Source organism: Ictalurus furcatus, chromosome 12 (assembly GCF_023375685.1).
Source record: "Ictalurus furcatus strain D&B chromosome 12, Billie_1.0, whole genome shotgun sequence".
Taxonomy (NCBI): Eukaryota; Metazoa; Chordata; class Actinopteri; order Siluriformes; family Ictaluridae; genus Ictalurus; species Ictalurus furcatus.
This window is the reverse complement of record NC_071266.1, coordinates 10,992,022-11,015,909: the sequence shown is the minus strand read 5'-3', so window position 1 is coordinate 11,015,909 and position 23,888 is coordinate 10,992,022. Positions and strand designations below refer to the sequence as shown.

General features: G+C 36.6%; 2 protein-coding genes across 3 annotated transcripts; one reads left to right on the top strand and one right to left on the bottom strand.

Moving 5' to 3' along the window:
* Window positions 1-8,039: 8,039 nt before the first annotated feature.
* Window positions 8,040-12,513, bottom strand: si:dkey-276j7.2 (cytohesin-interacting protein). Its single transcript, XM_053638248.1, has 8 exons — window positions 12,185-12,513; window positions 11,722-11,765; window positions 11,552-11,606; window positions 11,324-11,417; window positions 11,075-11,168; window positions 10,152-10,218; window positions 9,908-9,974; window positions 8,040-8,621 (listed from the first exon to the last, which is right to left on the bottom strand). Exons 1-8 carry the CDS (start codon window positions 12,272-12,274, stop codon window positions 8,539-8,541), a joined length of 594 nt encoding a protein of 197 aa, XP_053494223.1. The 5' UTR covers window positions 12,275-12,513; the 3' UTR covers window positions 8,040-8,538.
* A 1,273-nt stretch (window positions 12,514-13,786) lies between these two features.
* Window positions 13,787-23,257, top strand: c12h7orf57 (chromosome 12 C7orf57 homolog). Of its 2 annotated transcripts, none has more exons than XM_053638583.1 (8): window positions 13,787-13,873; window positions 14,832-14,898; window positions 15,022-15,195; window positions 15,710-15,794; window positions 16,689-16,782; window positions 18,253-18,341; window positions 18,611-18,711; window positions 21,045-23,257. In XM_053638583.1, the coding sequence occupies exons 2-8, from the start codon at window positions 14,862-14,864 to the stop codon at window positions 21,095-21,097; spliced, it is 633 nt and encodes a 210-aa protein (XP_053494558.1). In that variant the 5' UTR covers window positions 13,787-13,873; window positions 14,832-14,861; the 3' UTR covers window positions 21,098-23,257. The 2 variants fall into 2 exon arrangements, with proteins under 2 accessions (XP_053494558.1, XP_053494559.1); XM_053638584.1 differs by lacking the exon at window positions 13,787-13,873 and adding an exon at window positions 13,905-13,926.
* The last annotated feature ends 631 nt before the right edge of the window (window positions 23,258-23,888 follow it).

Sequence of the window (23,888 nt, the reverse complement as noted above, 5' to 3'; positions counted from 1 at the left end):
CTGTCCATCTGCGTTTTCAGAAGTCCCGTTTTGAGACCCAGCCTCTCCGTTGGCTTGATTCGCTTCGTTAGCGGCCACTCCTCCTTCTTCTGTCGTGGCTCCATCCTTCTGCTCCTCTGATGCCCCCTCCTCTTCCAGCAACGCAAAGTCTGCAGTAGTAATTAATAATGATAAACGCAAACAATCATTAGTTAAAGCAATGTACAAAAACAGTTCATGGAGGGATCAAAAGCTTCATAAAGAAATCATGTATATGAACTATAAAGCACGACTTAAATACACAAATTAAATAAATAAGTAAATATGTCAAATCTAAGTAGAATAGTACAATATTTGTTTGTGTATTGGATATTAAAGTTATACAGTACTGTGAAAACGTCTTAAACACATGCTTAGAAATTAAAGTAAAGATGCCTTCAAAAATAATGAAATTAAATATTTCTACATTTTAAAAAATACTTTAAAGCGCAGTCAACCATAATAAATGAAACAAAGTCAATATTTGGTGTGACGACCATTTGATTAAAAAAAATCATTAGTAGTCTCAGATACAGTGTGTGCAGTGTGCTGTAAGTTTTACTGAGCATCGTACAGAACCAGCGCCAGTTCTTCTGGAGACTTTGACTGTTGCAGTTGCTTCTTATTTTTCCATTTATATTTACATTTATGGCATTTAGCAGATGCCCTTATCCAGAGCAACTTACATTTCTCTCATTTATACAACTGAGCATTTGAGGGTTAAGAGCCTTGCTCAAGGGCTCAGCAGTGGCAGCTTGGCAGTGCTTCAATTCAATTCAGTTCAATTCAATTCAATTTATTTGTATAGCACTTTTAACAGTGGACATTGTCTCAAAAGCAGCTTTACAGAAATATATAAACACAGGATACAGATTTTAAGTGTGTGAATTTATCCCTATTGAGCAAGCCGGTGGCGATGGTGGCGAGGAAAAACTCCCTAAGTTGATATGAGGAAGAAACCTTGAGAGGAACCAGGACTCATCTGGGTAACAAATGAAGTGACTCATGAGAACTCACGCACTTCCAATCAGTAGTCATACGCTGCTTTCTGATTTATTGACATACAGACATTATTCTGTAATGTTTCATTTTGCGCTGGAAAAGTAATGTTTGGAAATCTACAATGTTTTTGTACTGACTTGATAATGTAGAAGTCATAAAGTAAAAAACAACTAAAAAAAAATAAGGTGGATAAGACTTTTGCACAGTACTGTATGTCGGTCTGGGATAAAAAAGTTAGATTACATGAACAGACAAAAATGATGAAAGGTCTGATTTATACCATCACTTGACACCTCTACTTTAAGAAAAACACAAATATATTTCCCTAAAATAATGTAGAATTGTAGATAAAATAATGTAGAATTGTAGATAAAATAATGTGGAATTTTTTTTGCCTTGGCTTTCTGTAAGAATCACTTTAGGTAATTAAGAAGCCATTTAAGCAAACATGGTGATGAGAAAATGTCAAAAAAATTTAAATAAATAAATAAATAAAATATTTTTGCAAAAAGGAATTGTAACAAACGTAGCTACAAAACACTTGGACAAGTGTGTCTACAAATATTTTAATAAAAGTAGCTTGACAACAAAACAGTTTAGCAAACATGGCTAAAAAAAAAAAACTTATGTTACAAAAACACAAAGCGTAAAACTCCTATGTCCTGAAGATTTCCCATGCTGGAAGACTGTTACAAAGCACTGACACTGGAGACTCCTTCCATAAATGTCAAATAAACGTCTCTTTAAAGCAAAATGTGACTTGTTAATTAGAGCTCAAAATCCACATCTGGATTTCTGTACAGCTGCTTTGTGACACTGTCTATTGTTAAAAATTGAACATACACGATGTATGTGTGTGTATAAATCTACAGTATGTTTGCCGAGGAAATACACACCCAAGGCTTCAAATGCGCTGATCCTCTGCTTGGCATAGCCTTTCTTAATCTTTCTATAGTTCACAGTGTAGTATTTGTTGCCCGGACGATCAGACGAGCCTTCCTGCTCGTCTCCTCCCGCTTCACTCGCTTTGTCTTCGTTCTGCCCTTCTCCTTCCCCTTCTTTCTTCTCCTCCGCTGCATCTTCACCTCCTTCCTCTTCTTTCTTCTCCTCCGTTGCATCTTCACCTCCTTCTCCTTCTTTCTTCTCCTCCGCTGCGTCTTCACCTCCTTTCTTTTCGTCTGCTCCTGCTGACGCCTCTTCCTGTTCCTTCTGTTCCTCTGGCTTTTCCGGGTCGCTCTTTGGAGACTCCTCGTTGCTTTGTTTCGTAGCTGCTGCATATTTGGTAGAAGAAAAAGAGGAATGATTAGCAAGAGTGTTGAACTAAATAGTTCATGGATACAGTAGATGCAGGTGGAAATTAGAATGATGCATATGAAACCTGTCTGCCCTCTCACACATTTGCTGTCCAGGCTTCTCCGGCTTCAAAATACGATTTGCGATCGTTAAGATCTGCAAATGACGTCTAAGCAAATGAAAATATTTCCAATATAGTCAAATTGATCTAATATTGATCTAATACGGAACCTATTTCTAGACATTTTTACTCATTTCAATCTTGAAACACTATTGTTCTATTCACAGATTATTCAGCTAATTTTAAGCATTTATGCCTAGAAAGAAGAAGACAATTCAAAGCTTGGAATTAGTGAAAAGAAATGTCTAGATATAGGTTTATTAATCTTATATTTGCTTTATTCTAAATGTATAATAGGATACTATTATGTAATGCTATGTACTTTTGATGATATTCAAGATATTATCACCTGTTAAGACATCTGGGTTTTTTTGCAGTGTATCCAAAAGTGTCCCAAACGTCTACAGTATATACGAACATGACACTGTTGCCAAACGTATTAGCAAATTCAAAAGGACTGGAAGTGTTGCAGAGCAACCGAGAAGTGGACGTCCACGAACATCCACTGACGAAGGCACAAGCACGAGACGTGGTTCTGGCAAACACAGTCCCTTATGTATGGAGAATTTTGGGCCACCATGTAGAGTTCCTAACTTTCCCAGCGATGAGGTTTGAGATCAAGTAATCTTACTATCAACTGCCAAAATAATTGAGTCATTATTTATGAAAATTGGCTAAATTATATATATATGTCTTGCATACGTATAATAATGAATTAATAGAATGCCTCAAAAGTGCGCTTGTCATTGAACACATCACAGCCGTGATTAAATACTAAATATAAACCTCTTCCAAATGCAGATTTGAGGCTGTTTAAAGGTTATAAAAAGTTTTTTAAATGGTGTATTGGCGTTTTGAGGACATCATCTTTAACAGGCTAAAGTTAATCACCCAGTGTTGTTTTAGATACAGTCCCGCAAGGCTGCGTCCTGTGTCCAACACTGTTCTTAATTTATAGCAATAATATAAGTAAGAAGGTGTGGGGTGGTGTGATGAAGCAGAGTGACAATTATCACCCTGAAGTTGATTATTTTCCAATAACAGTCTGCCCTGAACTGTATTATTCATCTTATTATTCATCTTATAACAGCAATTTGCCAAGATACAATTGATGTAGTGATGTTCCTGATGTCAGTTCCTCTTCTCATTTACGTTATAGCAGCTAGTAGCTTTTAAGGTAATAAGATGAAATAAACCGTAAAGCGTTGTTAAACTTAAAGTTATGCTCTGTCACTGCAGACTACTTCCATAAACTTTCAATAAACGTTTGCTTGTATTTCCTCATTTGTAAGTCACTTTGGATAAGAGCTTCTGCTAATTGAATAAAATGTAAAATGTACATGTAAATAAACGTGTCCTTGCTGTCGGCGCTGCGTTACAGCTGTGTGTTTATAGAAGTATAACAACAATCTACACCAATCACACTGAAGAATTAAACGGCAAGGGGTTGAGCCAGTATGGAGATTATGTTTTACTCGCGGCATGCCTGACAAACCCTCTGTCGTGACGTCTATTTAAAGTTTGTGGACAAACTAAACACCTGATTTGAGGAGAGAGTGCTGGAACCTTTTCTGGCAATAAAGAACTGTATCTGTGGTGGTAACCACAAAGTTGAACGGCCATAATCGCTTTCATAAAACCGCTATGAACTCGCCTTTGGAATGTTAGACTTTTGACATTACATCAAAGGTCAGTGTAGCATTCTGGAAAAATAACCAGGATACCAACTTATTAGGTATTTCATTCCCTTTTGCATTTACCATTGTAAGGATTCCAAATCCAAGGGAGTGGATTTTTGGGAGGGAATTTGAATATGAAGAATAATCTTGACATCATGTCTCGGTTCTAGAATGTTCTCAGACAAACTACGTCACAACTATGAATAAACAAATCAGCTGAGTCAGCAACCTTTTATGGTTATACGACAGGTTATGAGGCAGAACCTAAAGCTCATGTAGATACACACACACACACACACACACACACACACTCATACACTCACACACTCACACTCACCATGTGTACGTGAAATCCGAAACATTTTATCTGTACGTTTGTGTGTATGCAAAGTTTTAGGATTGAAATCTACATAAGATTTATACACGAGGCCACAGGGCCATAGGGCTTTGGGTGACCTCGTGTTTGGCTGGTGCACCTCTGGACACATGATGCAAATGCGCTTTGAGGCATTTGAGTTGGATTTGAATAGACAAATATTGTGCCTAGAGAAACTCTGTAAAAGTCCTTTTAATGGTTTTCTTTAAAGTCGATCTTTTGTAAATACTTGTATGTGTGTATGGATGTGTATGTGTGTATTTGACCATAAACATAAAAATGAACACAAAGGAGGAAATGTCTAATGAAGTAGAGTAAAAGCGAGTGAAATGAAGTGCCTTGTTCAGAAAATAAATGTTATATTTTCACTGTCAGAGCCTCTCCATTCACATAGCTCGTCCAGACCGTTTCCTTTACATATCATTTACGATAAATACAATTCTTCTAAATGTATCCTCTCTCTCAAACACTGACATCTACTAAACTACTTACATACCACAGTTTCCAACAGATTTGATCATTTTCCTACCTTCCTCAGCATTGCTCTGTGGCATCTTATCCTCTCCGGCCGCTGGCTCGGGTTCAGGTTTGTGGTCTGGGGATTCTGTAGGAGGTGCTGCTTGAGGGTCAGCCATCGTCTCCTGTGCTGGACCGTCTGAGCTGAGGTCCGTCCTCTCACCTGCACTCATGTGTGGTTTAGAGGACACTGAGAAAACACGCCAGCTCGGTCGCACACCCTTTTGGAATGCTGATGAGGTTTTTAGCTTCACTGCTCAAACACGGAAATCTGATATATGACCATATATGTACAAAAAGTGTCCAATGTATATATCAGGAAATATGTCAGAATATATTTTCAAATATGGTACAATAAACAGTTTACCCAATTTATCGGAGAATATGGATTATATACTGTATGTACATACTGTATATATGTATATGGATTATAGTATATGGATTATATTCTGTACATACATACTGTATATATACGTATATGGATTATAGTATATGGATTATTTACTGTATGTACATACTGTATATATACGTATATGGATTATAGTAAATGGATTATATATTGTACGTTCATAATGTATACATATACATATATAGCATTATATACTACACGTACATACTGTATATATACGTATAAGGATTATAGTATATGGATAATAGTATATGGATTATATACAGCACATCCATACTGTATATATATACGTACAAGGATTATAATATATGGATTATATACTGTATGTACATACTGTTATATATATGTATATGGATTATAGTATATGGATTATATACTGTACGTACATACTGTATATATACGTATATGGATTATAGTATATGGATTATGTACTGTACATGCATACTGTATATATACGTATAAGGATTATAGTATATAGATTATAGTATATGGATTATATACTGCATGTCCATACTGTATATATACGTATATGGATTATATACTGCACGTCCATACTGTATATATATATATATATATATATATATATATATATATATATATATATATATATATATATATATATGTATAAGGATTATAGTATATGGATTATGTACTGTACATACATACTGTATATTTACGTATAAGGATTATAGTATATGTATTATAGTATATGGATTATATACTGTATGTACATACTGTTATATATATGTTTATGGATTATAGTATATGGATTATATACTGTACGTACATACTGTATACATTTTTATATTTTCGGGTGCAAACATTCGTGTCTCGGTTTTACAATTTATGTACAAACTACCAAAAAATATACGAAACAATTACCAATGCGAAAATTATTTTCAAAAGTATGTTCAATATTGCCGTTTATTTACATTTGGAGCATGCCCTTATCCAGGGCGACTTACAGAAGTCGATAATCAAAAAACCCATGCTCGTACTATGTCACTAGGTCAGGAAGTCCAAGAACCATCAGTCTAAAAAAGTCAGCTAGGGAGGTTAGTACAGTATCAAAACACAAGGAAAAAGAATTTTATTAGAATAACAAAGTACACAAATTTAAGTACTTGGTGAAGAGGTAGGTCTTCGAAGATCATTGTATGAAGATATCTAGATGGTGCGTCCAATTGAGCAGTGTTAGAGGATCAGAGGGAGCGTTGCGTGTAGCAGGGTGTGATAAGTGCTTGAAGGCAGGTGGGCACTGGCCTGTTTTTGGCTTTGTAGGCAAGCGTCAGTGTTTTAAATCTGAGCTACAGGAAGCAGCTACTGGAAGCCAGTAGAGGGAGCGTAGCAGTAGGGTGATGTGGGAAAATTTCAGGAGGTTGAAATTAAGTCCAGAAATGGACAAATCCAGGTGAGAAGGACAGTTGGGTGTCCAGTGTTACCCCAAGGTTGCATGCAGTGATGGATGGTGAGTACAGGAAGAAGTTCAGGTTTCAGCTGATGAGCTGCCATCCATGATGAGATGACTGAGATGGGTGTAGAGTCACATGCGCATAGTACTGGTATGAAAACCCATGTGAGGATATGATCTCACCAAGAAAGCGGGAATAGCAGGAGAACAGTGAATGTAGTTGGAGGCAGTGAATGTAGTTGGATGTAATAAAAAGCATGGGCATACTGTATATCCATGCATCCAGTTTCCGCACCGCTTATCCTACACAAGGTCACTGGTGAGTCTGGATCCTATACTAGGGAACTCAGGGGACACCCTGGATGGAGTGCCAAGCCATTGCAGGGCACAATCACCCACTATGGACAATTTGGAAAGGTCAATCAGCCTACAACGCATGGCTCTGGCCTGGGGGAGGAAATTGGAGTACCCGGATAAAACCCCCGATGCACGGGAAGAACATTCAAGCTCCACACATGCAGGGCGGAGATGGGATTCGAACCCCCAACCCCGGTGGTGCGAGGCAAAAGTGCTAACCACTAAGCCACTGTGCTAACCGCAAAGCACTAAGCCCCCATACTATACATGCTATTAGACAATATTAATATTAGATTTAAATATGGAGATGCAAAGTTTTGATCCCGAATTATTGAATGTTTTCACTATTAATCAATGTCTGTCATGTTTTTTTAAGGGTGTACAAACTTCTGCTCTAAACTGTGGATGAATACAATTCTAATTCACGCACATTAATCATTTCTTTTATTATTATTATTATACTGAAGTAAATTGGTTTCCTCAGGTACAAGTCCTGAATTTCACTTCATTGAACGAGTCATAAAACTGACTGTCATAGAGATGTCATATCCAGTCACGAAATGTCCGTTTACATCCATAACTATAATGACGGATTTCGAAGTTATTTAAAAACACCAAACCATGAAGTGGAATTTCTTTCTTTTTTTTCTTTTTTTTAAACATGTGCATGCTTTAATCGATTATAAAATCAAGTGCAAAATGCCAGCATGTGAGCGCGTAGGAGTTAATGAAACTGTTTCTTGCTTACTTTTGTGATTGTGGGATGATTCTCAGACACACAAGCTCGGCAAGTGCGATAAAATCGACAAGCCACAGACGTTGCATGAATGCTAACAGGGCAAGAAAAGATTGTTGATTTGTGATAAATATGCAAATAACACGAAAGGCTGCTACCGAAACATGTCATACGTTTATTTATAACTCTTATGTACAGTATGAATGTCTTACACATAAATAAATGTATAAATAGAAGTATATAAATACAATTAAACACGAAAAAAAACACAACATATTTATTTATAGTAAAATAGTAAAATAGTTCAATAAGTTAAATAATAGTTCAAAATATAAAGCCATTGTTTTGCAGGTTTTCTGAGATACGAAAAGATATGAAAATACTGCCTTGTAATGTAATACAGTTTATTATACCACAGCACTGCTGAACGCTCAAATATGATTGGTCAAAAGGTGTTGATTAGTTTTCTATGACAGCAGCCCTGAAAATAGTGCAGCTTTTAAAGCTCCAGTCTGACTGCAAGTTAGTACTCTGTACTCTGTACTCCAGCACAGAGACCACAAGCAAGAGATCACAGTCCCGAGGCACATGCTTCAGAGGGATAATGTCCTCTTAGGGTTCTAGGTTTGAAGAACAAGACAGGAAGAGAGCGTTGAATTCTCCAAGGCGAGGCAGGACCGAGGCTGTGTGCAGCGTAGCTCACCTAAAAATAAACAGAACAACTTTTAGCTCAGTGTACTATACGTGTGTATAATATGTATAATGTTTCAAGGAAGGAATTTAATAAAGTTGTATTTCTATAGGTTTAATGCATGAACTTTTATTCACTGAATACATTTTTGGGGGGAATGGTGGAGAAATAAGTACAGCAAAAAGATCCTTAAGTCATAATTATACTCGAAATGTGTCCAAACTTAAACATACTCACATATTTAAATGTAAAAAAAAACAAATAGTCGTAGTAAACGTTTCACTGAAATTAAAACGTCATGACTTCGGGTGTTCTCTTTAGCATTCATACCTCGTTTTATGATTTCATTTGTACTAAAATGGAATATTGTGCTTTTTATTACTACATTATATTAATACATTACTACATTATGGAGTAGTGGATGAAGTATGAGTGAGGCTAATAGGCAGTTATTAATTGACTGGCATCAATATGCAAATTGATATCAATTTGATTTGATTACAAAACGGTTAGATAGTTTCGGTTCTTAAATCTGATTGGCTGAGCCGTGTTTTAAGCCAATCAAATCCTGTATTAATGTGGCAGGTTTTAAACCTATACATACAGTATATGACATTATTCTTGTCCATAGAATACCCTGATCTGTATACATTATGTTGCTTAGCAATCAAAACTGTTAACATTGTATGATAAAGGAATTGTTTTGTGAAAATATATATATATATATATATATATATATATATATATATATATATATATATATATATATATTAACGTAATAATTTTTTTTTAACCCTGAATTTCATCATGACTGTAATATACACCCTCTCGTGGCTTACTGCTTTAAAAATGTAAATATATGTATATATGTGTGTGTGTGTATAAGTTAAATATATAAGTAAATTGAAGCACATGAACTGATGCCCATTCTCAGTATGTCTTCGTGTGTTCTCAGAAACAGGTAAAAAAAAAAAAACCAAAATGATAGACTTTCTTTTTCATTGCCTTTTCACTGTCTGTGTTCTATGTTAATATGTCTTCCTGTCAGTGAAGCCACACACACACACATTTCTCACTGTGTTCATTAAGATGCGAGTTTAAGTGGAAATGATGCTCTTCCTTTTGCTTATGGGAACCCCCATATCTCTTTTGATATCACCCTCCTTTCACACACACACACACACACACACACACACACACACACACACACACACACACACACACACACACACACACACACACACACACACACACACACACACACACACACACACACACACACCCCTGCGGTTACGAACCTCCTCTCAGACGCTCTTCCTGCGTGATAAGCATCTGCAGCTCCACCCTCTTCTCTCTGAGATGCCTCTGTGAGATTTGGGGGGGGGAACAGAGCACAATGTCAGCAATGTATAGCATCATTTCCCCGAAACTCCTACAGTACAGAATGCAATAGACATGCCGAATAATCTACACAGTAAAAAAGGTGCCATACACGCAGGTGGGAAAAGTTTGTGGGTGTTTAAAGGTGACGTGAACCCTTACCTGTAATTGCTCCAATTTAATTTGTAGTTCCTTTTGTTTCACTGAGGTTCCCCTCACAACCTCCATCCTATACACAAACAAAAACATTGTACAGACACTGTAACTATGGTGAATACTTATACTGTATAATATACCTATTCAGAATACTGAGTATACAACACATATTAAGACTAACTTACCAAGAATACATATGAAGTACATGATACATATTCTAAATAATATTAAGTACACAATACTTATTCACATTACTCTAAATACTTATTGTGTACACAATACTCTTTCAAAAAGATTTGACACAATTTTTATTCAGGATACTGATTTAGCATGAAATACTTATTCAAAATATGGATTGAGTGCACAGTACCTATTCAGGACACCTACACATAATGCTTATTATGTACTCAATAAGTAATTTAAATAGATATTGTATGCTGAGTAATAATTCTGAGTAGGTATTGTGTACTCAGTAAGTGTTCTGAATAAGTATTGCATACTAAATAAGTATTCTAAGTAAGTATTGTGTACTATATAAACATACGTAATGTGTACTCGATAAGCACTATATGTAAACATTAAGTATTGTGTACTATCTAAGCACTGTGTACTCAAAAAATATGCTGTATAAGTATTGTTTACACAATAGTTAGTGACTACATATTCAAAATACATGCTGAGTACACAATACTTATACAGAATATGTTTTGAGTACACATTACATATTCAAAATACTCATTGAGTACACATTACTCAATTCAAACTACTAATAAGTACACAATACTTATTAAAAATACAAATAGAGTACACAATACGTATTAAGAACACCAACTGGCTACACAGTATTTATTCAGAACACCTCTTGTGAATGAACAGAATACTCTGAAAATGTTTATCACGTATTAAGTGTATTCATCACTGAGTCTTACTTTAGTAAGCAGGAGCCTTTCTGAACGAGGTCAACAATTTGCTCATGTTGCAAACCTTCTACACAAATGCTGTTGACACTAATAATGATGTCACCTGAGAGAGAGAGAGAGAGAGAGAGAGAGAGAGAGAGAGAGAGACTAATGTACACTGGAAGTACTAATGTAACACAGGTGTGTATTTGTAATTCTTTAAAAGGTCAACAAACATGGTGTCAATTAATGAGATCAATTAATGAGAAAAAAACTCACCTGTCCTTAAACCTGCATTCTCTGCAGGACTGTTCTCCTTAACTGAGCACACACATGTGAACAGCTCAGAGTCAGTAGTGTTTTTCTCATACGTCTATAGGGTAGAGACAGAGACAGAAAGAGAACGTTTATGCATTAACTCCAGCATTAGTTCTGACAGAAAGTCTCTGAGGTCAAAGTGAAATGAATTCGATGACATATTTCTAAACCTGATCATCTGTAACTTACCCTTATATTAAATCCAAATGCCTCGTTGTCTTTCTTTGATATTGACACATTTTGCCTGTAACACAAACACACATAAGGGGATACAATTTAACTTTAAATCCATAATCACCTCATAAATCCAAATTTAAAATACCTATCAATAGATAACATATGTAGTAAGCTGATATTACCTTTCAGAGTAGTGTGTCTTGTGTTTTATCTGAGTCATCATTGCCTGAGAAAATTCATTTGAAACTTAGTTTCACAATAAACATCTAAAATCTAAAATCAATATTTCCACATTTATAATTCCAGCAACATATTAGCAAAATACTAGGCTACATGTTATTGTAATATTTTTACATTTATTGGTAGGCACATTGATAATCCTAGTAGATTTTATCTAAACAAGTTGTTATATATATATATATATATATATATATATATATATATATATATATATATATATATATATATATATATATAAACAAAATATTAGTTTGGTAATGTGAATGATATTATTCACTGAAACACGTTTAGAAATATTCAACATGTTCACAATACATATTATTGAGAAATCATTATCACAAAGCACAACACTGTGATAAATAATTAATTAACTAATCATTAATACCCATAATAATTAACACTTACTGTAGATCTTTGTCCCTCTCTGGCCACACACGTTGCTCGACTGCTTTTCCTCAGCAGTTTTTTGATTAACATCACTGAGCTCATTGTCATCCTCTCTCTCTCTATTCTCCTCTGTCTGCTTCTGTCTCTCAATCTGCCGTGTGGCTGCTTTGATACTCGAGGAGCAGAAGTCACATGACTGCACTGAAACCCCCGCGGGACTTTCACTTCAGCTTGAGCATCAATTCTATTTACCGTAAAGCACGACTTGGTATTCACATTGAACAGAAGTGAAACAATGCAAAATGGTTAAATTCCCAGCACAGTCAGCGATTCACTGCCCATCAGTCAGCAACATTACTGAACTGAAATATACTGAAAAAAACCCTGCTTTATCATAATAATAATAATAATAATAATAATAATAATAATAATAATAATAATAACAATAACAACAACAACAATAATAATAATAATAATAATAACAACAATAACAACAACAACAATAATAATAATAATAATAATAACAACAACAACAATAATAATAATAATAACAGCAACAACAACAATCTCAGAAAACCAGGCTATATTTTCAAATCAGAGAAAAAATGTATTAAAGCAGTAAACTAAACTATTTTTATTTTTATATTATTATTAGTAGGAGTAGTAGTAGCTGTGGTAGTAACAGTAGCATTAGTAACAGTGGTAGTAGTAGTAGTAGCAGTAGCAGTACTAGCAGTAACAGTAACAGTAGTAGAAGTAGCAGTAGTAGTAGCAGTAGCAGTAGTAGTAGTAGTGGTAGTAGCAGTAGTAGTAGTAGCAGTAGTAGCAGTAGTAGTAGTAGCAGTAGTAGTAGTAGCAGTAGTAGTAGTAGTAACAGTAGCAGTAGCATTAGTAGTAGTAGTAGTAGTAGCAGTAGCAGTAGTGTCAGTAGTAACAGTAACAGTAGTAGTAGCAGTGGTAGTATCAGTAGTAGTAGCAGTATCAGTAGTAGTAGCAGTAGTAACAGTAGCAGTAGTGTCAGTAGCAGCAGCAGTAGTAGTAGTAGTAGTAGTAGTAGCAGTAGCAGTAGTAGTAAAAGCAGTAGTGTCAGTAGTAACGATAGCAGTAGCAGTAGCAGTAGTAGCAGTAACAGTAGCAGTAGCAGTAGTAGCAGCAGTATCAGTAGCAATAGTATCAGTAGTAGTAGTAACAGTAGCAGTAGTGTAAGTAGCAGCAGCAGTAGTGGTAGTAGTAGTAGTAACAGTAGTAGCAGCAGTAGCAGTAGTAGTAGTAGCAGTAATAGCAGTAGTAACAGTAGCAGTAGCATTAGTAGTAGTAGTAGTAGTAAGAGCAGTAGCAGTAGTGTCAGTAGTAACAGTAACAGTAGCAGTAGTAGTAATAGCAGTAGTGTTAGTAGTAGCAGTAGTGTCAGTAGTAGCAGTAGTAGTAGTAGCAGTAGCAGTAGAACATTTATTAGTGTTTAATATTTTTTACACCTTACAACGTAGGCTTATATAGTTTATCATTTTTGGTTAGTTTTGTTTTTAAAATAGGTCACATAATGCAGTACAGTGTGTGGGGTGTTTGTAGTGTCGCTCCTGAGTCAGCAGGGGGCGCCGGTGCGCTTCGTGTTCAGCTGCGCTGCAGTGTGACGCGGCGACGAAGCGCAGAGCGGAGGCTTCGTCATTGGGAGACGCTAACAGTCCGCTTTATCACCGGTTCAACCATGTAAGCGCGTTTAACATCACACTTAAATAGATGTGAATTGGGCACGGATGACGGTTGTATTTTACAGCTTATCTTATCGCATTTATTTAAAACAAATCTGGCTTAATATTAGTTTGTTGTTTTTTTTAAATATACCGCGAAACCCTTGTTGCGTGTGTGGTGCTATTCTGCTAGCATCGCGCGTGATGCTGCTGTTTTTTTGTTACCAGGCGACCGAGATGCCTCGCCCTGTAGCACGGAAGCTAATTAGCCTAGCTAGCTTACTAACATAATGTAAAATATATCAGCATTTTAGCTGAATTCCTTCGCGTTAGGAAGGTGAAAGACAAAAAATAATTAAAATAAATGTATATAACTAAAAGAATGGTTGGTAGGTGTTAATGGTTTGTTAGCTAACGATAATTAGCTGTAGCTACAGTACGACTAGCCGCCTTGTAATCTCACATGTCACTGCTTTTTATTTATTACTGTAAATGATTCTTTCTATTGACTTGTGCGCTCATGTAAAGACGAAACTCCGCCTATTTTAATAGATGATCTGAATTGGGTCAGACGCCTAGATATTTATTTCAGATTTCAAATCTAATTGTGTGTAATGTTAATCAGTGAGTAGTAGAATAAACACACATCTGCTGAATATTTTCTGAAAATATCGATAAATTCTTTCAAATGGCTTTGCATTGTTGTACAACGAGAGAATTTCATCCTCCAGGGGTTGTGTTAATGATACTTTACAGAGTTAGTACGGGTTTGGATTAAACCTGTTGTAATTCAAATGTATGAATGTAAATAATACACACTCGTTTATGTTCTGATTTTGTGATGTCTTGCCCAAATGATGTGGACCTTTCCCTACACTGTGCGTGCAAAAAAAAAAGAAATCCTTTTTCCTCTCCAGAGCAGGTTTGTTTAGCAGCTCTACATTGTTGCCTAAAGCTGGCTCATTTCTCCTTTGCAGCAATCGCTGCGCTGACCTGAAACATCAGACATGTCTACGGAGCCCAACTACCGCCGGACTAAACCTGGTACGTCTCTGCAGGCGTGTGTTAACCCTTAATGCTCCGTTGCTGTGGGATTCCTGCAGGTTTGAATCCTAAATGTTATGTTGTTTCTTCGTTGATGAAGCTCTAATTGTCATGTTGTCATAGGAATGAAAGCCAGTGCCCCTAATTCAAACGGTTCCGCCGGTCCCGCATCGCAGATTCCCGGTCTGTCCCAGAGTGCCGATACGGCACCGGTGGAGAAGGGCAAGGGACGGCGAGTCGGAATTCAGGCCACCGACTCGGACTACGTTAAACTCGCCAAGCAAGGAGGCCACAAGGGTGAACGCTGCGTGTTTTCTCTCAGCTTAACATTCCTCACTCTTCTAGCTACACATCTTTTCTCTTAATGCTCGCACCGTAACCACATCAACGCTTATACCAAGTCCTAGCTAGTCTAGTATTGACTAAGTATCTAGCTTAGCTTGCTCTCTAGAGTCGATTTATTATTCTCAGTAATGCAGATGAAGTAAAGGTTGGTGATGAACATCACTCTGGTGCTGAGGCTGAAAACCAACAAAGTTTTTGCTACATTAACCACGTACATGGTTAATGTAGCAAAAATACACACATCGGGACTCATTAATGAACGTTTGAGTACAGTTGTAAACGGGTGCATAAGCCAGAGCGAACTATGCAAAGCTCATTCCTGATACAGCTCACAAAACATGCCCACAAAACACCATAAAAGGTCAAGCACACAGACAGCTGGGAGTATGATCATTTGGGTACTCTGTGTATTTTATTAAGGAGTTACTGGCACAGTCCTGACTGTTTGATCACATTTCCTTTCCAGGGTTGTTGTCCCATGACCGTGAGGACACCAGTGCCGCATCTGGAACATCCCAAGTCCCTGAATGGTTCTCCAGTGATGATCAAAGGTGAGATCTGATTAATCAATAGTGTTTAGCTGCTGCTCTCAGCATACCGGAGGCCCGCAGAATGAAAACGCCCGATGCTGCTCTGATGCTTGCTGCAGAAAGCAACGCCATTCAACGCTGCTGAAACTGTCACCTCACACTTTTTATTTTCCCAAGCAGAGAAGCTGTAAAAAATGTCTTAAAAGAAGTAACTACATCTTTAGAAGCAAGACGCACTAGATGATCCTGGCTAGTAATTTTACTTTAATGGCTCGTAACTGTTTGTAGTTCAGCAAAAATGACTGATTAAGTCACATTCCTGCATTATCCAGAGCGACATACATTTCTCTCATTTATACAACTGAGCAATTGAGGGTGGTGAGGGCCTTGCCCAAGGGCACAACAGTGGTAGCTTGGCAGTGCTGGGGCTTGAACTCCTGATCTTCTGATCAGTAACTCTGAGCCTTTAACCACTGAGCCACCACTGAACCATTTACAAATAAATCCGTTCGTATCCAGGTTGATAAATGATGCTCACAAACTCGCGACCTGATTGGTCAGGACCTCACGATTAAACTTTTGATTCAGGTTGCCCTGACACGATCTATAAACAGATTCCTTGTGCGTCTTGATTTTTACTTTCTGCCGAATAAAACACTCTGTGTCAAGTTGTTCTAGGAAAATAATCAACGACAGGGTGGTGTGATGAAGCGTAGTCACTGTTAGTGTTTTATTCCTCTTATACCGCAGCAGGTTACCACCGATTACAGGTTGTTGTTTTTTTATTATTATTATTTGAATGAAAGAATGAAGTCAAGTTTTATCCGTTTCGAGTTACGTTTAGCCTTTGAATCAAGTCAGTTCCTGTTATGGTTTATTTGTTAGCAGCTATAAACAGTGATTTTGTGCTTGCAGCCAGACTAAAGTGTCGACGCAGAAGCTGGTGGCCCCGTTTGGGACTGATGAATGTTCAGCATGGGACAATGACTCTGGTGCTGGCAAAGACAAGGTGAAACAAAGTGCCGCCGCATCAGTGCCACCATGCCACTTCATTTCAATCTGCGTTAGACTGGAAGCACTAGCTCTCATGCTCTTCTTTTGTTTCCGTGTCATTCCTGATCATTTAGTTACTTGTGGATCCTTTACTGATTTCACTTTTCACCATCTCGTCATTTGAGTTTAGTTTGTTTTATTTTATTGTTTTTTTTCTTTCTGTTTAGTCCCTCCTACCACCACCATACCAACACAATAAGGAAGCAATATTTACACCCCCCCCCCCCCCACTATTAAAGCCACTCCTAAAAAAAGGTGGAGAGGAAAAAGAAAGGAAAGAAAAATAAAAATTAATTATGTAATGTGATAATGCAACTTTACCAGTTAAATAAAATGATTAAAAAAAGAAGAAGGAAACAGATTTTTTTTTTTTAAAGGTTATGTGGGACAGAAAACAAAACCTGCTTATTGATTTTTATTTTGTGTTTTTATTCGAGCTGGCACAGATCCTATAGCCAGGATCGTTATCCGACTGACAAAATAGTGTATCAGACATTTGGGGCCGGGGGGGGGGGTGAATGAATTTGTTCCAATACTGTAAGAAATGAAAAACGTTTTGCATTGGATTTGGAAATTTTGGGGGGTTTTTTGTTAGTTTTTTTGGTTTGGGAATTGGAGATGATTACATATAAAGAGACATGATTGTATTTTTTAAATTAGGTTTGATTTTATATATATATATATATATATATATATATATATATATATAATATTTGTAAGTGATGTTTGTGTGATATATTTGTAAGTGATGTTTGTGTGAAAGAGTTTAACCTTATAATCAGAGCTGTAGTTTTATCTTAGTCATGCAGTGTTTCAGTAGAAGAAAAAAAAACATTTTAATGTGTAGTAGTATTTTTTAAAGAAAAAATATGTCGATTTCAGGTGATAAGAAGGTATCGTGCCATCTCTATTTTTTTATTACTATATTACCTTGATATTACTAAGACTATTCTTCAAATCTGACAGATGTGGTGTCAACTCCTGATACAAATATCAGTTTGATTGGGGAATTTTTACCTTTTTATCTACAGATATCTACAGTTAATGTATCACTACAGTACTATTTTTAATACCAGGGTTTTTTTTTCAGGAGAAATGTTTTGATAGTAAGCTCACAGGGGTTACCCCTGAGGCAGTAATGTGCATCGCTGTAGCGTAATGAGACTCAGTGGAGGTGGACATTTTCTTCCACTGGCATTAGTTCATAATTAGAGCAAATGAAATAATTGTCCCTCATTAAAGCTCATCCTTTTCACTTCTGCTGCTGATTTTAGTTGCTGTTTTGGATTGGTTGCCTCGTTATTTTAATAAGCGTTGTGTTTTTAAAGAGCACATTAACCCTCTCACCTCCATCACAGTCTTTATCAAATCTCATTATAAAGGAAAGGTGGATGATGTTGTGATAATGTTTTTCTCCCTCGTGCAGAAGTCACCGGTCGGCCATGCCAGTCAGGAGATGCAGAAACTCAGCCTGAGCCAGGAGGAGATTGATGAGGCCAACAAGTACAAAAGAATGTAGGTTCCTTCATGATGATGATGATGATGATCCCAAACACAAATGTACACTGCTAAGTGAAACAAAGCCAAATTTTCCTGTGGTGCAAATCTTACCCTGGAGACTCCTTCCAAAAATGTTAAATAACCGTTTTCTACAGAAAAGATCAAGTTTTTTAAAAAAGTGTGGAAAAAGTTGTTTTTTTAAAATATATATATATATATATATATATATGTGTGTGTACAGTATATATGAGAAGTCAGCAGTATTCAATTATTTTCCTTTACAGGTCACATGATAAGAAGGCAACCGCTCCTGTGGACATGTCCAAGCTGTTGAGCTTTGGGTACATGGAGGAGGAAAAGAAGTCTCCTGACGATGACTCCTCAAGTAAGACTGCTTATTCTCATATCAGTGGTGCAGCAGATTCTGATATTTACCCCATGTTTAGCCAATAATTACCCAAGATTTATTTATCATATATTTAGCTAGTATTTAGCTGATATTTACTCCATATTTAGCTAATATTTAGCTGAAGTTTACCCAACATGTACCCAATATTTAGCCAATATTCAGTCAATATTTAACCACTATTTACCCAATATCTAGCTGATATTTACCCCAAATGTACCCAATATCTTGACAGTATTTAGTCAGTATTTAACCACTATTTAACCACCATTTATTTACCCAATATTTTGCCAATATTTACCTGATATTTAGCCAATTATTTAGTAGGGCTGTGACTGTGGGCATGACAACCGCAAACTACCACCGCAGCGGTGGCGTGCCCCTTGCGGTAGTGTCACAACCCACGTTAATGTTTCTGTTTGAGTGCACTATGACAAAGTACGTTTTGTATACAAGTGTAATAATAATAATAATAGTGATAATAATAATAGTTGCAATATTAATTTGTATTTAAAGCCTACCATGTTGTGGGAGATTTTATATTAATACACAAATTATGTAATCATAATCAAACGCCTTATATGGTGGTGTGTGGGTTTGTCGGAGCGCAGCAAATTCACTTCGGGTTCTGCCGCTGTGATGGATCTTGTTGGGAAATCAAATGTTACATCGGCGATCAGGGAACATTTTGGATTCGTGCCTAATGAGAGAGAAACGTGGGACTGTGTTTCACTCCATCCACTTCTCCTTCTCCCCGGGTCAAACACAATACCGTATCCCACAGCGCCCTCAGGCTGGTTCTCATTGCAACAACACCACACAACAAGGCTGTATTGAGCTGTTTCACTGACGATGGAAGTGCTACAATAAAGCTTCATTTAATTTTTTTATATTTAGGTTTTTATTTAATTTAAGCCTAAAAAAACCCCACCACCGCCGGTCATTAACCATAAAATGCTGCCATCGTCACAGTCCTAATATCTATGGCTGATATTTACCCAATATTTAGCTGATATTTACCTATTATTTACCCGATACTTGCCTGATATTTAGCTGATATTTACCCGATATTTAGCTGATATTTACCCGATATTTAGCTTATATTTACCAAATATTTAGCTGATGTTTGCCCAATATTTAGTGAATATTTAACCGACATTTTGCCAGTATTTAGTCAATATGTAACTGATATTACCCACCATTTAACTGCTATTTACCCAACATTTTTTTACCAAACATTTAGTTAGTGTTTAGTCAATATTCAATTAATATTTACCCAAAATTTAACTGCTATTTAGCCAATATTTTGCCAATATTTACCTGATATTTTGCCTCTATTTGCTCAGCTGGCCTTATAATAAACTTCGTCCAAAAAAATCAAAGACGGTGTGGTGCAGACAGTTGAGCTTCTTCACATTCTATCCAGAACAAAAAAGGATTTACTTCAAGTAATGCTCTGAAGTGTATGAGCTTTGAGTGTTTTGCTCAGCAGTTGTGTCATAGCAAGTGTTTTCCTCCACGAGCTCTCAGGTCATACTCGTCATGCTTTTCCTGTGAACTACAGAGGCGGATCAGTCAATAACAACATTAAGAAACACCGCAACTAAATACAGAAACTGTCTTAGAGTGATGCGTTTACTCAGAAGAACCACTAGGTTTACTGTAAAACTCCTGATTACAGCTGAACGCTGACGACATTTTATACACCATACGTCATGTACTACACTCAAATCCCAACAGAGTGTCAGTGTCCCATCTTTTCTCCCTCTAAATTAAACATGGATTATTTTATACCTGTTTATTTCTGTTGAAGGTGAAGAATTATTGGCATCCTTTATAGCCGAATAGTATTGAAGACAAACATTAGACATACTGAATGGAAATTTTTAATTGTAAACAAAAACACACATGGTAAAATTATTGGCACCCTACAAGATAACTATCATGAGTGAAAAATAATTTAACTGTGGTCACACACCAGTGTGAGTATTTTATATATATATATATATATATATACTCAGACCTTTTTAGATGCAAACAGTCTAGGTTAAAAAAAAAAAGAAGACGACTGTAGATACAAGGATTATGGTAGGAAATGTAACTATAAACTAATGTTTATAGTTACATTTAATCTTCTGTCTTTATCAACAGTTATATATGATTGCCAGTCTTTTTATGTGGACTGTAAATTAGTGAGATCACTAATATAAACCTGTGCTTTGCAGCTGCGCTACAGCCAGTCAACACCTTATGACCAATCAGCATCATATAGCCGTATAACTGATGAACGTTACTGTGTGTGTGTGTTTCAGGTATGATTTCAGAGCAGGCGAGCACTGTCGCCCCAGAGGACGAGTTGGAGTAATAGCATAGAAATAACACGGAAGCTTGTGCAAGTTTCCAGCCCACTATCCTTCCGTTCTTCACCCTATTTATGCAAATTTCTTTTGGTCGTCGTTCTCTTTTAAAATCGTTCGTGTCACGCTTACATATCTAATGGTGCTTGTGATCCTTAATATAAAAGATTTAAAACTAAGTGCTACTAGTCATATTGCCAAGCTGCAGCAACAGAAAGACCAGACGTTTATCCGCCACTGATCTACAAACGTGGGCCAAGTCCTTGTCACCGTCACGACCACACTGCAAGAAGAAACCTGTTTGTGTCAAGTGTTTTCTAAAGGGTTTCAGGGAGCTTGCGTTCGTGAATGTGTTGCTATGCTGTTCGACATTGTTTTTCGATGTTATGGTAAATTTAAAAAATAATAAAATTCTTAGATTCAGGTGCAGTAGATGTGCAGAGTACAGAGTTTTAACTCCGTAACATTTTTTTTGTCTCATTAAATAATGTTTACATTCAATGTGGATTATCAATAGATGAATAAAATATGCATGTGCATGGAAAACGGGTTGCTCTGGCATCTTTTCTTGGTAGCACTGCATTGCTTTGGGTGTAAAAGGAAAGCCCGTCTCATGCATTAACCAGCCAATGGAATTAGAGGTGGACCGATAACGGATTAATCAACTGATTAGTTTTTAAAATTGATACTGAATGAAAACATAACACTCAAAGTAAAATATTGCTGAACTTTATTACAAAAATAAAATACTGATTGTATCATAAAAGCATACTTTTATTTTTTTAATTTGAAATAAATATATAAATATTGATGTATTACCTATTAATAAATATTAAAGTAAATTAAAAAAATACATCCAAACTGAACCAGAAAGTAACACTCCAAATAACAGATAAAAATAGACATCAAAAATAGCTCAGAAAACACTTCAAATGACGCAACAAAAATTTGTCAGTGATAGTTTTTTGTTTCGCCTCTAGAGGCTGCTCTCGTACTGTATAATGAACACGCACCCTCCTCCGTTGCTCCCGTAATGGACGCAACCGTTTTTACTGATAACCACTCGTTCCAGCAATCAGTTATCAGTGCTGAATAATCTGCAAAATCGGTCGACCTCTTAATGAAATTACAGGTGATACTCCCATCTCATTAACATAAAAGCAACTCATTGATTATATATAGTGTGAGATTGAACACAGGGTGATTAAATAGATGCAGGAATTATAAATGATTATAGGTAAGTGGGTGATTAGGAAATATGTGTGCGTAATGGTTATACTCTAGGTTAAATATTTCTTCAATGCTTTCCCATTAACACTTGCTGCATAATAATTTAACATCACTGTCAGATTTAGCATGCCATGCTGTTCACAGGGAACAATATCAGCTTTGTCTGTCCAACTGAAAACCTTAATTAAAAAACCTGAAATTCGAATACAAAAAAGGGTGAAAGGTGCAGAAAAAGAGTTGAAATGATCTAGCTGAATAAATGATGTATCTCAAGTTCAAACCCAGACAATGCCACGGCCATCCATGACAGCAAATATGGCCGTGCTCTATGCGTGGGAGGGGCATACACTCTCTCCTCTGTCAATCACAGCGACACTAGCCAATCGTAAACTGCTGTGAGCTCATGTAATGTATGAGGAAGAGGGTGGATAGCGCTTTCCCCTGAGTGTGTTACGCTGGCCTGTGACTAAATTAGGGGAAAAATGGTGGAAAAAATAATTTTTCTTTATATAGCACATTCCCTGAATTGAAATTCAGCTAAAAGTGCTTTATAGATTATCAACAGATTGAGGTAAGTTCAAAGGCAATCATAAGAATTTAATGCATTAAATATGAATTAACAATTGAGTATCTGAGTCTCAGCTTTCAAACTTTCACCTAATGCTCATGCTAACAATCTCAACACTCTTAAAATGAGCTGAAATTACATATTATATTACTGTAATTGTTATATTACTGTATATAAATAAAATGTAATCATGAGCTGTATTTCATGTCCACAAAGAGGATGAGAGGAGTTGTGGCTCAACTCTCTCTTTCTCTCTCTCTCTCTCTCTTTTTTTTTAATGCTTCCTTAAATATTTATTTATGTATTGAGTCACCTTGATTTTATTGTGTATACTGTGACTTCTGCAAAATAAAGGATCGTAAAAGTCAAAGTCTCTCTTTCTCTCTCGCTCATTACAGAGGAACATCGGGTTTGCAGTCAGATTAAAGAATTATAATCCCAATAGTACTTTCAGAATATTTCATAGTGAAGAAGGATGGCTAGTTGACTTAGAGCACCGTAGATATGCTCAACGCACTGTTAGGATTAGTGTCATTACCGCTCCTACTGCTGTATGACATCCATCTTAAATGCACAAGCATGTCACACGGACCAATTTAATTGTACAGATGAGAAAAGCAATCATGGTTTTACGTTGCATATTATGATAATGAGTCTTTATTGGTCACATATACATTACAGCACAGTGAAATTATTTGTTCTTTGCATATCCCAGCATGTTAGGAAGCTGGGGTCAGAGCGTAGGGTCAGCCATGATACGGCACCCCTGGAGGGTCCAACTGTGGCAGCTTGGCAGTGCTGGGGCTTGAACCCCCGATCAGTAACCCAGAGCCTGGCAGTGGTGGAGCTTGAACCCCTGACCTTCCAAGCAGTAACCCAGAGCCTTAACCGTCAAGCCATCGAAGCACTATATTAGCTCGTCTCTCCGAAATGTAATTTCTGTTTGTGTTTACGCCACTGCCAGCACAACACAATATGTGCTTCCAAATCGTTTTAGACAC

Coding starts and splice junctions, on each gene's coding strand:
- c12h7orf57 (XM_053638583.1), top strand. CDS start 14,862: ATGTCTACGGAGCCCAACTACCGCCGGACTAAACCTG. Junction 15,196..15,709: donor CAAGCAAGGAGGCCACAAGG/GTGAACGCTGCG, acceptor TTTCCTTTCCAG/GGTTGTTGTCCCATGACCGT. Junction 18,712..21,044: donor TCCTGACGATGACTCCTCAA/GTAAGACTGCTT, acceptor TGTGTGTTTCAG/GTATGATTTCAGAGCAGGCG.
- si:dkey-276j7.2 (XM_053638248.1), bottom strand. CDS start 12,274: ATGACAATGAGCTCAGTGATGTTAATCAAAAAACTGCTGAGGAAAAGC. Junction 11,418..11,551: donor CATTTGGATTTAATATAAGG/GTAAGTTACAGA, acceptor TCTACCCTATAG/ACGTATGAGAAAAACACTAC. Junction 9,975..10,151: donor TTAAATTGGAGCAATTACAG/GTAAGGGTTCAC, acceptor CAAATCTCACAG/AGGCATCTCAGAGAGAAGAG.